We start from the raw sequence: 16,394 nt of genomic DNA, 5'->3' as shown, positions 1-16,394 counted from the left end.
AAAAAAAAATCTAGTTCTGTTTGCAGCACTTCTTGTACTTTCATTTGGATGCATTCAATAACGAATGGAACAAATGCAAAGAATATGTCACCCTTGCTCCCTTCTTGTCTTTCGAAAATAACTGAATAAATAAAAGTAAAAGAAATGGCAAAGAACTCAGAGGGGAAGCCGGGTGGTTCACGCTTGTTACGTTCATTATGCTGCTAAATTAAAAAGCAGCAACTATCAGCTCCTAATGTTTAGTCTCGTTCCACCTCAGGTGGTTCAAACAGCCGAAACTAAATGGATTCGCTGTCTGTGTGAATAACTGTGAGCAGACAAACTCTTAATTTGTTGTGCGGGCTCTTAGGGGCGTGTGGCTGATTGGCTTACCGCTCGAACCTCTGAGCTAATACAGCTTTTAAACTCATGTTCTCAAGTGTGTACATCACTGAGAATCTTCATTCCATCAAGTGGTAGTGAGAACAGTACATTTTTGCCCATTGTGCCAAGTTAGTTTTAGTAAACTACAATGATTTTGTTAGTGTTTTGCAAGCCTAGTACCAGTTATATACAAGTTTTTGTATGTTATTAGATGCTGTTTATGGTGCTGTACCTTTAAGGAGGAAATATCTCCACCTGTTTTTTCACGAATCTGCAATCGCTGAATTACATGCAAAAACAACAAAATGTTGAGGCGATCCTACATTCTTTGTAATTTCACTTCAAAATAATTCCAAAAAAAACATTTTAATCAAATAATAATTTTAATTAGATAATGTTATCTAATTGAATTATCCCAATGATTAATTATTTTCATGAGGATACAGACTCTGTGCGTCTATCTGTGCGTTCTATAGGCTATATTTTTAAAAATAGAGACGGCTCTGAATATGCGAGCCAGCTCCCGACATTCACGTTCACCTCTTAGAGCCGGATTATTCCCAAACGACCCATCACTGGTCCTTTGAGAAGATATACTAAAATGGTTTCTGAAATGTGAGGGGTGTACTCTTTTGTGAGATACTGTATATTAGGCAAATGCTTATTGTGGAGAAATAAACAATATTTCTGCATTTTCTTCTGTTCTATTGCCTAACGACAAGTGATTGCATAAGATTGATGAATGACCAAATAAAAAGTATGATATATCTGAGTCAGCCCTCGTGCAAGTATGCCGAAATGTGTTCCATTTCTATGCTTATTGCCCTTGAATGATCAAGTACACATACTTATGCCTAAATGTCCATCTTGGCAGTTATGTCTTGGGTAAACAAGTTTGGGATGTGTGTCAGTATTGGATCTGTGCATTACTGTAGGTCTCAAAGTGAAAGCAACCTAATACATTATATACCCGCTCTTGGATGTGTTGTTAAACAACAACAACAATCTTTGTTGTGTTTATTTGTCTTATTGGTGTATAAGTTCTTGTTTTACTTGATTAATTCATTACTTGATCATTTTTTTACTAACAGTATCTCACAAAAGTGAGTATCCCTCATATTTCAGCAACAATTTTAGTATCTTCTCAGGGGACAATACTAGAGAAATGAAACAATTTTGAAACAAAAATAAAGAAAATTATATATTTAGAGTAGTCAATGTGCAGCTTCTATATCAGTATAGGTTTACTGTCCTCAAAAAAAAGAAAAAAAGAAAAAGAAAAAACAAATCAGCCATTATTGTCAAAGTAGCTGGCAACAAAAGTAAGTATGCCCTAAGCGATGACAACGTTACGTTGTTTATCCATGCAAAGCCACACGACCTATTCATAATTTTCATGCTTTTGTCTGCTTGACAGTACCATACAGATGTGTGTATCTTGTATTAAAGGAGTTAAATTTTGGTGCTTTACTCAACATGGCATCTCATGGCAAAGAAGTCTCTGAAGATTTGAGAATTTAGAATTGTTGCTCTCCACAAAAATGGCCTAGGCTATAAGAAGATTGGTAACACACTAAAAACTGAGTTACAGTGCAGTGGCCAGGGTCATACAGAGGTTTCCCTTGCAAGGGTCGATCAAAGAAGCTGCGTCCTCGTGCTCTGCGTCAGGTGCAGAAGCTGGCTTCAAAATGCAGACGCACGAATGCTGCCAGCATTGCTTTAGAGGTTGCAGAAGTGGAAGGTCCCCCCTTGTCAGTGCTCAGACCATATGCCGCACACTGCAACAAGTTGGTTTACATGGCTGTCGTCCCAGAAGGAAGCCTCTTCTAAAGCTGGCTCATAAGAAAGCCTGCAAACTGTTTGCTGAAGACAACCTGTCCAAGAGCATGAATTACTGGATTGTCCTGTGGTCTGATGAGACTAAGATAAACTAGTTTGTCTCAGATGGTGTCCAGCATGTCCAGCATGTCTGGCGACGTCTTGGCGAGGAGTACCAAGAAAATTGTGTCTTGCCTACGGTCAAGGATGGTGGTGGTAGCATCATGGTCGTGGGCTGCATGAGTGCTGCTGGTACTGGGTAGCTGCATTTCATTGTGGGAAACATATTGCAACATGTACTGAGACATTCTGACGCAGAACATGATGAATCAAAACAGAACATTTCCAACATAATAACGACCCCAAACACACAGTCATGATGACAACTGCCTCGCTGAGGAAGCTGAAGGTGATGGAGTGGCCAAGTGTGTCTCCAGACCTGAACCCTTTTGAGCACCTGTGGGGCATCCTCAAGCAGAAGGTGGAGAAGCACATCCAACAGTCTAACATCCAGCAGCTCTGTGATGTCAATATAGAGTGGAAGAGGATCTCAGCCACAGCCTGTTCAGCTCTAGTGAATTCCATGCCCATGATGATTAAGGCAGTACTAGATAACAATGGTGCTCACACAGAATATTGACACTTTGGACACAGTTTTGACATGTTTGCTTTTGTTGCCAGTTTAGACAATAATAGCTGTATGTTGTTTTGTTTTTGTTTTGTTTTTGGGGGGGGGGGGGTTCTTTGAGGACAGTAAATCTATACTGCTATACAAGCTGTACATTGACTACTCTAAAATATATCCAAGTTTCATTTCTATAGTATTGTCTCTTGTAGGGATGTCAACGATTAATCGACGATCGATTAATTGTCGATAAGACATTTGATCGATAAAACTTATCGATCATCGATTAAGCAGGGTCATGCGCGTGCGTGCGGCTCAACCGCGAAACGGGAGGAAAAATGAAGCGAGCGTGCCCCAGTTCTACTAGGGACCATTTTACAGCTGGAGTTACACACCTTCATCATGACTGCAAGTTTGCATGTGCATTCGCAGCCTTTTGTTTTGTGCAAATGTAAGTTGTAATATTGTGTTTATTTTGTGCAGGCCTATCTATAGCTGATTTATCTCATAAGGATGCATTTGAATAATAATTAATGTTAGAGGCGAGCGGTAGTCAAAGCGTGGCGGTGATCAGCTTCAGCATGCAGCTCCAACAGCAATGCACAACTAATAATGACTGGTTGGGACTGTCATATTACACAACATTAATGAGAACACTATTGAAATAAAACATCGTGATTGTTAATTATTTGGGTTTATTTGCCGTGTGTTTCATTGCGTTGCTTCAGGAAGAGCGCATGCTCAACATAAGTTGACTCTGACGCACAGTACTCTCTGACTCGCGCATGTAACTAGTTCAAGTTCATTTCTGCTGTTCAAAAACCCTATAACACCTCAGGTGTTCCCGGTCAAAAATGGCCGGCCTATAAAAAATAGCTTATAAATGAATCATTATACCATATTTTCACCCAATCTTCGATTCAATCTTTTTGTCAACATGTTCTCTTTTTTAATTAGGACTGGTTTTATATTTCTGTTTGCATCTGAATAATTTATTTGAGAGTAGGCATTTCATTTTTTGAATAATTTTGGAAATATTAAATGAAATCTGAAGAAAATTGGTAATGTTTCACCAGAAATTTTGTTTTGAAACTTTTTTGTAAAAAATATGGCACAGTCACACTTGTGGTGTTCCCGGTCAAAAATGACTGGCCTATAAAAAATTGTTCGTGCGTGCGTGTGTGGTAATGTCAGATGGATAAATGTATTTTAGATGCAGGTTAGGGTAGGATCAAATTTCTCTCTGTGGAAATGAATGTGTGTAATACAAAAAAAGTTTGTGTGTTTTAACATGTGTGTGTGTCTGGGTAGCGTGTGTATAAATGTATCGATACATGCACAGGTCCATGGGCTCGATGTTGTACATGAACTAAATTGTTCTGTTATTTTCAGTCTCTCCCATTCACTTTCAATGGTCGGCTATTGTGACCATTTTTGACCATGCCTACTCTCAGATAAATGAGGCCCACGATTAATCAGATGCAAACAGAAATATAGAACCAGTCCTAATTGAAATAGAACAAGTTGACAAAAAGATTAAATCCAAGATTGGGGCAAAATATGGTATAATAAATGATTTATAAGCTATTTTTTATAGGCCGGTCATTTTTGACCGGGAACACCACAAGTGTGACTATGTGCCATATTTTTTACAAAACAAAAGTGTCAAAACAAAATTCCTGGTGAAACATTAGAGTAGACTAGTGTGATCAACAATACCAATTTTCTTCAGATTTTATTTAATATGTCTAAAATTATTCAAAAAATGAAATGCCTACTCTCAAATAAATGAGGTCTATGATTATTCAGATGCAAATCAAAATATAAAACCAGTCCTAATTGAAAGAGAACATGTTGAAAAAAATATTGGGATCCAAGATCCAAAAGAATCCAAGATTGGGTGAAAATAAGGTAAAATAATGAGTGATTTATAAGCTATTTTTTATAGGCTGGTCATTGTTGACCGGGAACACCACAAGTGTAACAAGGTAACAAAATTCCCACAAAAAGAGAGAGAAAATTTCCACACACACCCAAAAAAAAAGAAGAGATTTAGTTATACCCTTTGGGAACAAAGTCACTACGTCTCAGTCCAAAGCGATAACACTAACTAGTATTTTCGGGGAAAAGAAAATCTTCTCTGGGTCAAATTGACCCGAACACCACATTTAAAGGGAAAACTGAAGTTAAATTTAATATTCAGCTAAAAGTAAAGAAAGTTTACACCTCCCAAGTGAATTAAGTAATACATATCAAATCAGTTTAATGCCAATTCTAGTTAACATACTCTAGATTTTTACTAATCTTACTTAAGATTTAATTGTAAGAATACTTGAGTAGTTCCATTTAACCATGTAACTATTCCATTTCCATTTAAGTGTTGTATTATGTTCTGCAAACATCTTAAATTCTATTATACTCAATATAGTTTTAATCTGTCATTTTCAGCAATGGAGACTTAAAAAACTGCAATCGTTTCCCACATTTTCTTCAAGTAAAGTGAACATATTTTTAGTAGTTCACCTAGCATGAATGCACTTAACACTCAATTAAGTAAGCTTAATTGCATCAAGTTGTTCTATGTGTGTGTGTATGTGTGTGTGTGTGTTATATATAGTTGTATTTAGTTGTAAAATAAGTGAATGCAACTAAGAAGAACAATGACTGCAGAAGTGGAGGAAATTAGTGAAAAGTCTATTAAGAATTGCCCCGCCTCAACCTTTTGCCCGCCTTTGGCAAAATGGTACTCAAACCAGTCAAGTAATGTTCACTTGGGTTTACAAAAGAATTAGCATGCACACAGTTCAGATTACTTTTTTTTTTAAGTAAGTTCAACAAATTAGTGGACATTAAGTAAAGTTAATTAAAAATTCTAAGTAAGAACAACTATTGGCTTTTACAATGCACGCACACATTTTTATTTTTATGAGAGATATGCATTTAGAGATTTCTTTTCACAGCTGTTTTTCTTCTCTGAGTTTCAGTTACTCACCTGACTGTGTGTGTGTGTGTGTGAGTGAGTTGGCTCAGCCCTTCCTCATGAAGTATAATTGGTTGATACCTTGTGTATGATTGACAGAGGCTGACCAGACAGTTGAAACGAATGTGTGTGCACCTTTAGGCCTATTTAATTATGTTTTGTTCTTTGATTTAGTTCATTAATTTAAATATAATTCATTATTTCATTATTACATAGTGATTCCATGTATATAGGCTATTTATTTATTTATTTTAAATAGAGTCTCCTCTACTGATATGCGAGCCAGCTCCCGACGTTCACATTCACCTCTTAGGTTTATTCCCAAACGACCCATCACTAGTCCCTTGAGAAGATATACCAAAACGTTTGCTGCAATGTGAGGGGTGTACTCTTTTGTGAGATACTGTATATTAGGCAATTGCTTATTGCTGTGGTTTACATATAAGATTTGATAATTGATATAAGATCATGTTATTAGCCAGATAACACACCACTGGACTAGCCTTTTTTGGTAAAATACCAAAATAAACAATAGTTCTGCATTTTCTTTGTTATATTGCCTAAAGAAACATTGTGAAATCCTGGTGAGACTGTATAAGACTTCTATATATAAATATATTCTTATGATTGACTGACCTCTCAAATTGTGCACATGCAGAAGCAGATATCAAATAACATTGACGTCAAAACAATTGATTGAGTGTGGGTGGTTGCATAAACTAAACTGATTATATTCTCTATATCAAATAAAAACGTATAAAGCATAATTTTACATATAAATTCACCAGCACGATAACATAATTTCAGTAACCAAAAGCAATGATATATCAGGCAGAGTGTGCATTTTCAGAAAACAAATTTGAGGCAACCACAGCAACAGTTGTCTATTTGGTCTCATTAATGTATAAAATAAATGTTTATGTATAATGTTTAATGTATAAATGTTTAATGTATAAAATATCATGTAAGATATAATAAGATAATGAGATAACATAATGGCATTACAGATCTACCTATTACTTGTATATCACAAAAAAAACTACAAAAAATCAAGAATCTTTAAGATCAAATTTGCTTTGAGCAAGTTGAAAAGTATTTTGAAATAGATACAAGAACCTACGTAATTTGATATTAGAGACTTCATACCTGGCGTAACTCATCTTAATGCGCAAAGTTTGAATATGGGCAAACTCCTCATTATCTCTTTATAGATAACAGGCCAGCTTCTATCATATCGTAGGCAGTTGATTTTTTTTGCAAGTTATTTTAAAGAGCAAGAAAATCCTACTTTCCACATAGTCCGTCTGCTGCTTTATCTCAGCAGTGTAAATGTCAAGCACATTTTCAATTAACTTCCCATTTTACATGCATATTGGATATAAACAGTTCACAGCAAGCTGTAATTGAGTGCGAATCACTATCTAATTGTTTGTGGATCGAAAGTTTAATTTTGTTCATTTTGCCTGGTTGAACTTGAAATAAATTCAAAGTGACAATGTCATATTTTGTTCCCTCTTGGGGGTCTCAGCAAGTTCATTATTAGTTTTTTGTGTTGTAGAGTGTAAGATTACACTTAGTCAGAGGTGAATTTGCATCCAATTTTTTAAAGAAAAAACATCTCTGGAGATTTATAGTAGTGCAGATATTTTCCTTGCCAGCTTGTTACTGAGTTATAGTGTTGACTCTATTAGGACGGTTGCATTGAAGGATTAGGTGAAATGAACTCTTCCTGATTAATCGAAAACCTAGCACATTCATCAGATAACTTGTAATTTTGTCCACACTAGAGCTTCTGGAGGAGACCCGCCGGTAATGATTAATCGCATACGTGCAGGTCCCGAATCAAGAGCAACCCTCCTGCCTGTAAATGTGCTTTAATACAGTTTAATGATAGAGTGTCACTGTTGTTGCAGGAAGCTCGCTCAACGAGAGGCAGGGACAATTTATCCGAAAAGAGACATGGAAAAGCATGGAGGGCTTAATATCCTGGAAGTAATTACAGCTCTGCCCCTTCCCCATGCACCCAAATGCCGAGATTCAACCTATCGCTTCTCCGTCTCGCAGAAGCCTTGATAAACAAAGCTGTTTATAAAGTTCCTCGCAATCAATCACCACCTCTCTACCGGTTAGTCTCACGAGTGTTTAAAACACAGGGATCAAACGCTCAGGATCTGCAGAGCTGCGACTTTGCCGTTTGATGGAGAGACTGCGCCGCTGTTCTTGAGCCCCTGATCGATTCTTACAAATTCAGGAGGGCTCAGCGAGAAGATGAGGGGCTAAAAGTCTCCGTTCGACATAATTCTCGGTGGCAAACATTCCTTCGCCAGCATTGTGAATATAGTAATCAGTCTCTGCTATGCTAAATTTGTTTGCCAACAGCAGACATCGGCGAGGTGTTGTCATGGCACTGGTTTGTCTGTCCAAATGTCTGCATCAAAATGCACACAATTGCTGTTTGGCTTGAATGCTCTTAGGTTAAAGAACAATCATACGAGATACTTAATGTCAGCTAGCGAACACAATTCAGTCACCACCGAAGATAAGACACAACAGAACAGAACAATCAAAATGCCTCGGAGAGCGTCAAGATAAATGTCTCTTTTGAAGAAAATCCTCCTTAAGCCGAAGCCATTATCTTAGGTTGGGTTTTGTTTGCTTTTCTGCATTTCTTCACCTTGCCAGTTTAACTGGGCTTTTAGCCATGTTTTTGTGCGTAATTAGGCCAACCTTTAAAACGAGCATACGCCATACGTTTGTTGCTTTTGGTGCTGTACAGTATTTATTATTGATGTCCAGTTGCACAGCGTGACTTGATTAAAGTCTGTCCCAGTTTATTGCTGTCAAACCGCAGTGTAATATATGCACAGGACACAACTTGGGAACGGTGTCATAGGCGGTGTTGGTGTTAGCTTTGCAATGGAAGAGCTTGGCTAATAAAGGAAAGGGACGATTTGTGAATTACTAGGATCTGCTATTATCGCTAAGCCCCGGAGCCAAGGCACTTAACCCCAGGGTACTCCAGAGGGACTGTTCCTGTTGGAAATGCAATATAAGTCACTTTAAATGAGGCTGCATCTGCTGCATGTCTAACTAACTAACCATCAGTTTATTGTAAAATAAAATATTCTTTGCTATTTTGGGTCATTCTCTAAATTGCAGTGTAACGGCACCAAGCCAGATTCTTAATGCATGTGGCAAACATACTGACAATATAGATATTAGGAACACATAAAGTCAATATAAATTAATGTGCTTCATTCATTATTCCTTATAAATTATAACTTGCTAGATCAGCTTATAAAATTGTGCAGGCTTTCAGTATACGCTATAAGTGCTATTTTATTTGTGTTAACAATGTGCAAACCAAATGGAAATCATGTTTGGGTCATTTCTTTTCTTTCTTTATTGGGCATATATGATCATCAGTATATTGTGCAGCACTACGTTTAGTCTTTCAACTTGAACGTCATGTTGCATTCAGAAGTGTTTCACATCATGGGGAAAAAATGTGTTGTAAATGTAACTTCATATTGACTGTAATAACGGACATTGGCAACATTGTTACTGTGTCCCATAACTAATAGTTTGCCATCCATCGACAAGCTCCAGAGAGAACATCCCTAAATGCAACAAAAATTAACAGTCCCGCATCCATTATGTTAGCTGGATGTGTAGATCATTAGATACTTCATTTATATCCAATTATCCGGCTTGGCTCATTACAAGTAATTAGTGTCTTAATCTAGTTATTTGTCAGAAAAACTAGGCTTTGCTGACCGTCGTGATTAGGAAATTTGGCTATTGCACAGATGGTTTTGTTTTAAGTATAGTTGACATGTGTTTTGCATACACATTAGTGATTTAGTGGTGTATGCACTGTTTTTTGTTTTTTGTTTGCCAATCTTCTGATGACATTTTTAGACAGGTCTGTTTCTCAAAAATTAATTTTCTTAAGAGTTCAGATACTCCACAGTTATGCAAAAGGTAGATTTCTCTTCAAAGACCAAAACTCTTGGACTAACACCTACACAATCTTATAATGATCTTCAGGGATATTATTCACCATCAAAGTTTTATAGACTCTCACTCTTCTTCATTAAACAGTCTACTTGAATTGGTACTTCAACATGAACATGGGTACTTCACAAAAATGATTGGAGACAAATCCTAGCCTATGAAGGGTCTGTTGACATTCGGCGAAATATTTCATCTGCCGTTACCTGTTAGAGTGCAATATACCCCATTGTGGGGGTTGTGTAAGGAAATGTACAGACTGTGAAAACTCCAAAACACTTTAAATACATTCTTGATTGTGGGTGTGTAACTTTAATAACATTGCTTGGCTATGAACCTGTAGCGTTGCTTCTGGAATCACGTTTGGCACATCAGCTTCATGACTTCTTACTCTGAGATTGCAGAATCCTCAGAATGTTAATTATGTTAATCTACAATTAATTATGAAAATAATCTGATATAAAAAAAATCAGTTAACTGATCTGTACATAAACTCTATAATTAGGAATTGTCCTGTCTTTGGAGCAAATCGAGTTTAAGAGATTAGCAATGCACTTACAATATCCCATGCGTCTGACAGTATGCTATTTGTCTACTTCATAGATGAAGTCCCTAAATGCAATGAAAATTAACAGTGCCCAGTCAATCATGTTGGTTGGCTATGTGGATCCTTTATATCACTAATTTATTTCCAATTATGCGGCTTGGCTCATTACTAGGCAATTAGTGTCCTGATATAGTTATTTGTTTAGAGAAAAAAAACTGAGATGGCTGTGTTTATTAGTACTTGATTTGACTATTACATGGATGATTTCATTTGAAATATAGTTGACAACTATAGTTCCTGATATCGGTATCAGTTTTGAATATGACACCGTGCTCACGTACTTGTTAAAATTATCAAAAACAACAGAAAATAATAACTTTATTATGGGGAACACATATTCACTATTAACTAAGACTTTTTCCTCAATAAACTCCTAATTTACTGCGTATTAATAGTTAGTAAGGTAGTTAAAGGTACTTAGTAAGGTTGGATTAAGAGATGTAGAATAAGGTCATGAAGAATAAGGCATTAATATGTGCTTTATAACTACTAATAAACAGCCAATATCCTAGTAATATGAATGCTAATAAGCAACTAGTTAATAGTTAACTAAACCCTAAAATAAAGTGTTACCAAAATAATAATACTTAGAATTATTGCCTTTGTAGAACTGCTATTGTGCAAACAGAACATCTTAGTCCACCAAAAATGCAGGTATTTGCTAATACTAAAAATTAAACTGTCCATCTTAATACTCATAATGAGTATTCAAGCATCAGAGCATCTACTTTATTAGAGCATCATGCATCTACTTTATACATCATAAAGATTATTGTTTTCTCTTTTGTCCTTTGGTGTTGTAGTAACATTTAATCAAATATCTTTATTTTGTGCCTGTGGAATTGCACAGGGAATTCCACATATATATTTTTTTTACTTAGATAGTCTATAAATTATACATGGGATAGGTAAATAAAAGCCTGATGAACACTTTTGTAATACAAACAATATTGTTTTTTTTTTGTTTGTTTTTTTTAATCTTAATCTAATTGTCTGTGCTCAAGACAGAAGCAAACAAGACAGTTTAGCTTAATTTCTCACCCAATGCCCCCATACGACAACAGGCATTTGCACTGGCTTACAACTTGCATTCTGTCATGTTACGGTATGCAGTGACGTAGGAAATCAGGTTTGTGTAGCCAAAAACCATTCGTCTTCGCACTCAAGCTTTTTCACGCTTTGAATTCTTGGAACCGTTGTGTCTGAACAGAACAGCCTGAGGTGCTGTGGCTTTTATGTGTAGTACACACTTCATGTCAGACGAGGTACAAGGGGGATGGATGGAGGTGGAAGAGGTAGACGAGGACGATACAGGTAAAAAAGCGATAATATATCTTGCAATAATAATATAATATATCTTGTCTGACTGTTATTTAATCCATGTTTGTTTTCATTACAAGCATCCCAAACTTTGAGAGAATAGTTTTAAGTACATTAATTTGAGGTACTCCATTAGTTCTTGAACGAATAAATGAGGGTTGGCTTATTAACTAGCAAATGTCTAAGGCACTTTGACATTCTCTTTATTACAAGATATATTATCGCTTTTTTACCTGTATCCTTCTCGTCTACCTCTCCCGCCTCCATCCGTCCCCCTTGTACCTCTGTGATGGAGTATTAAGGGTTCTCATTCGCCTTCATCAGGGCCAGCAGGATAGGTGAATTAGGCTGGGAGATTGAGGCTCTAAGCCGCTCTAATGCAGTCATTGACTCTGAGGCCTGCTGAAGCCGCCTGATGCCGCCTTGAGTGAATTAGACTTGGCCTTCTATACCTAAGAGAAATGAGCTTCCACCGGCGAGGTCCTGACCGCACCGAACGAGAAGAGAAACACACAGCTTGACTGGCAGCTCGCTCTCTTCACCCTACACTTAAGATTGAGCAGCCGAAGAATCTGTGATTGAAAGTTATAATAATTTAGAGGAGTACGGTGGTGCTTTGTGATAGCATGGCTTGACCCCGCTGAAGAAAAAGAAATAAATGACTCAGTGCAGCGGTGCCTTCCCTTGTCTTCTAAACGCCAAGTAAAACTCCTTCCAGCAAAGTTAAGGCATGTGGTTTGCCGATGCAACACTTCCTCCAGGGACGTGTGTGTATTAGGATACTCAAATGTCTTCCAGTAGCCGACTAGCAGATTAAGCCTCTTGCTTTAAGCAAATTTATCACTGGGCATTATTAAGTTGCTGTACTGGTTCATTGACACCTCATCACATATCTGCTCATTTGCAAAGTGCAACATTTTGCAACTTTTTTTGACACAACTACATTGCACCTAATCATTAATAACTGTGTCTAATTTGCTAACGTGACCTTAAACCGTTCATACATCTGATAAAAAATAAAGATTCTAAAGTAGGTGTGGCCCTGGAGGTCCACTGTCCTGTAGCGTTTATCTCCAGCCCTAATAAATCACACCTGTCTGTAATTTTCTAGCGATCCTCGAGACCTTGGTTTGCTGATTGTGCTGAATTTAATCAGGGTTTGAGCTAAATTCTGCAGGACAGTGGACCTCGAGGGCTAGTGTCCCACACCAAGAAACATGTCCGATAGGTGGTGATGACCCTAAAGCTTCCATAAATTGCTAAGAAACATGTGTGATTGGTATACATGATTTTAATGTGTCCAAATATAACCAAGAAACATAGCAGCTCTGTGGTTTTAACCAGTGTTGGTCAAGTTACTTTAAAAAGTAATTATAGTTACTAGTTACTTCTCAAAAACAGTAACTCAATAAGTAACTGAGTTACATAATTATAAAAGTAACTAATTACCAGGAAAAGTAACTGTTATTTTTTTTAAATCTTAAAATATGTCCCAATGTTAAATGTTAAATTAATTAAATAGACACTAAATTTAATAAATTATCATTATAAAACATTGTACACTAATATACACTATTTTAATGTTACAATAAAACAAAATAGTTTTTTGAGAACTGTAATATTTATTGCACAGAACCCAACTGGCCAAAAAATATTTATTTAATGTCGTGGCTCTGTTTTTTCCTTTGGTAGCGGAGCTGACGTTATCCTTTGCATTCTTAGCCACTAATTTTGTGGTGGCATGTAACAATGTGAAGTGCTTCATTAGATTAGAATTACTTGCCACCGCGTGGAGAGACTTTTCCTGGGCATATGTTGCACGTTACATAAACATTCTTACCTTTCACCTCAACGAGGGACAATTAGTGCATGCTTCCAGTTTGCGAAAGCTACCTTTGAAGTCATTGGACATGATACTGCTCCTCCTGGTCGTTGATGTGTGCCGCGTGTGTGTGCGTGTCTACCTAAGTCAATCATGAATCATTGTCAGTTGTGGTTGTCTCCCACCCACCTATCATAATCAGTTATGTGTATAACACTCACCACCCAACACGTGCACACGCACGCACTCTCTCTCTCGCACACACAGGTTTTGCAGGTCCACTGACAGTTCAGATGAAAACCGCTTCAGTGAGCTTAATTATAGTAACGCCACATTTTATTCTCAGTAACTGTAACGCTGTTGTAAATGGGGAAACATTCATCCATTTGATTACTCGTTACTGGAAAAAAAACATGCTGTAAGTAACGCCGTTATTTCCATCACTGGTTTTAACTGAGCCTAGTAGTAATAAAGGGCTTCTTTAACAATGACAATTAGTTTAGTTTTTCAGACTACCACTAAAAAGCTATACTATATATGTTGATATATATCATTTGATGACAGTATATATGATGTAAAGTTCTTGAAAATACTTCTTTGCTTACCAGTGAAGGTGACTCATATTTTTTGTTATATGTGTATGACTCATATGTGCATTCAACCGTCTATGGTACGCAATATGATTTAAATGAGAAAAAAATGTATTTGTGGTTATTTGTTTTATTTGTTTTTCCTGCTTAAAATTGGACACTATACCAATAGTGATACAATTTTTCATTTTTTTCATGTTTTATTATTTTAATACATTTTAATAAGTTTGTTGACTCAAGGCAACATTTTACCATAATGAACAAATTGAAACATTTTCATGAAGAAAATGCATTTATTGATAAAATCAATTTCTTTAACCAGACACCTGAACAAACACATTAATCCACTTTTAATGTATTACAAAGTGACATTTCAAATTCAGCTGTTGCTCTCAGGCAACATTGGTTCACAGGTACGATCATGGAACACAAGTATAACCAAAAACATCATATCAGGTTATCATATCCATCTCCATCTTCGATCTGCCAGATTGTCACCTGACCTCATCTTCCTCATCACAATGATCCTCACCCTCATCAACTGGCAGTTGTGTTTTATACCTTTTTTAATTGCTATAGATAATGTACAGATAATATGTGCAGTTATAGTATGTGAATTATTATTCTTATAAGTGCATTACAAAATCGTGCAAAAATGCAAATATATCTAGAGAATTGTAACTCTTTTCCTTACAAATATATTATATCTGTATCCAACCAGTGGCTGGTATGGCCTAATTTTATTTCACTTTTTTGTAATTTACTCTAAAACATTTGATAATATATAATGTAAAGTTCTTGCAAATAGTTATTTCATTGCCACTGAATGTGACTCATATTTGTGGGTGATTAACTGGATGGAAATTAGTTGGGAAATTTTTGTTGGGAGAAAATATTGAACCATGTGACGTGCACGTGCTGAAAAATGACACAAAATGGACCCCTGGGGGTTATGTGACCAATTTTTTGCACTTTCATTGATTAGTATTTGAGTTTTTCTTCCCTGAGATAGGTTTGACCAGCAAATTGGTGTTTCATGTTATTAAAAATAAAATAAGATAGACTATGTTGCCTTGAGGCAACACCGTATCATACAACAACAATTAGTTGTTTAGTTGATCAGACTACCCTCTAGTTGAATAAAAAATGTATGTGAATGTGCATGCAATCATTTTAACAAAATCTCTTTTTCCTCCACAGGGTCTAATGATTCTGCTCCAAAATCTACCAACAATGCACTGGGGAAATGAGGAAGTTAGCGTTCTCCTAGCTGAAGCTTATCGGCTGAAGTTTGCCTTTGCAGATGCCCCTAACCATTACAAAAGATGAGGCTTCGCCCAATCACTGAATATCTCGACCCCTACTGACCTCGGAGGCTCCACTGTCTGTGTGATGATACTGAAGTGAAAGTGACATTTTTTATGGGGGTGGGAATGTGTACAGTGAACTGTTCCTGGAAGTTTTCCATATTTCTACTAATATCAGCACTCCGAATGCCATGAGTCACCTGGATGTCAAAATCATGCGCTCTTGAAATACACTATTTTGATCTTTGTTTCTTTTCTTTTTTTCTTAAATGTAATCACAACCATTTCCAAGATTTTTGTTTATGCCCTGGATAGGTTCATTTAGACGGCAGGATTCGGCAATACTAGAATGGAACAGTAGGATGGACACTGTCCCAATTGATTCATGGCAATAATTACTGAGAAAACATGGTTTATAAACATTTGCAGTAAGATCGTTTGGTTTAAACGGCGCCTACGAACACTTATTTTAACCATGGTCTACCTCAGGAAGCAGCCAGAATTTGTAGGGTGATCATGTTGGCTCTATATTAGAACAGTGCCCTTGAGGCATCGGAATGGAGTCGATAAAATTTGCCTTATTTTGGCTGCTTAAGATTTGCAAGGCACAGATTCAGTCAAGAAGGGCAGCTGGAGACGAAATCTGAACAGATTCGATTTCTGGTTTCTCTGTTGCTCATGGTACTGTCATTTTGACATGCCATTTTGATAAAGCTATAATAATCTGTTCTGACTGTACAATGCTGTCATTAATAGATGTGTTTGGGGATATCAGCTTCTGACTTTTGACATTTTGTCAGTATTTGAACAGTGCGCTGCTTCAATCATGTCATCGGGCTTTTAAATTTGCGTGCCAGTTCTTACAACTAAATATAAGTGAAACTGCACTTGATAAGTCTATTTTCATTCTTTTTGTACTAGATATATTCTGTGAATCAGCTTATTTTT

The 16,394-nt window shown here is 36.7% G+C and overlaps 1 protein-coding gene across 3 annotated transcripts in view; it reads left to right on the top strand.

Annotated features, from left to right (window-relative positions):
• Positions 1–15,753, top strand: part of tbc1d22a (TBC1 domain family, member 22a) — a 226,246-nt gene extending 210,493 nt beyond the window's left edge. For all 3 annotated transcript variants that reach the window (XM_067428083.1, XM_067428084.1, XM_067428085.1), the window contains one exon: positions 15,340–15,753. In XM_067428083.1, the coding sequence (XP_067284184.1) occupies positions 15,340–15,468 (129 nt within the window). In that variant the 3' untranslated portion in view covers positions 15,469–15,753. The remainder of the gene's footprint in view (positions 1–15,339) is intronic.
• Positions 15,754–16,394: the final 641 nt, after the last annotated feature.

Source organism: Pseudorasbora parva, chromosome 20, assembly GCF_024679245.1.
Source record: "Pseudorasbora parva isolate DD20220531a chromosome 20, ASM2467924v1, whole genome shotgun sequence".
In the NCBI taxonomy this organism is placed as follows: domain Eukaryota; kingdom Metazoa; phylum Chordata; class Actinopteri; order Cypriniformes; family Gobionidae; genus Pseudorasbora; species Pseudorasbora parva.
This window is presented reverse-complemented; position numbering and strand designations above follow the sequence as displayed.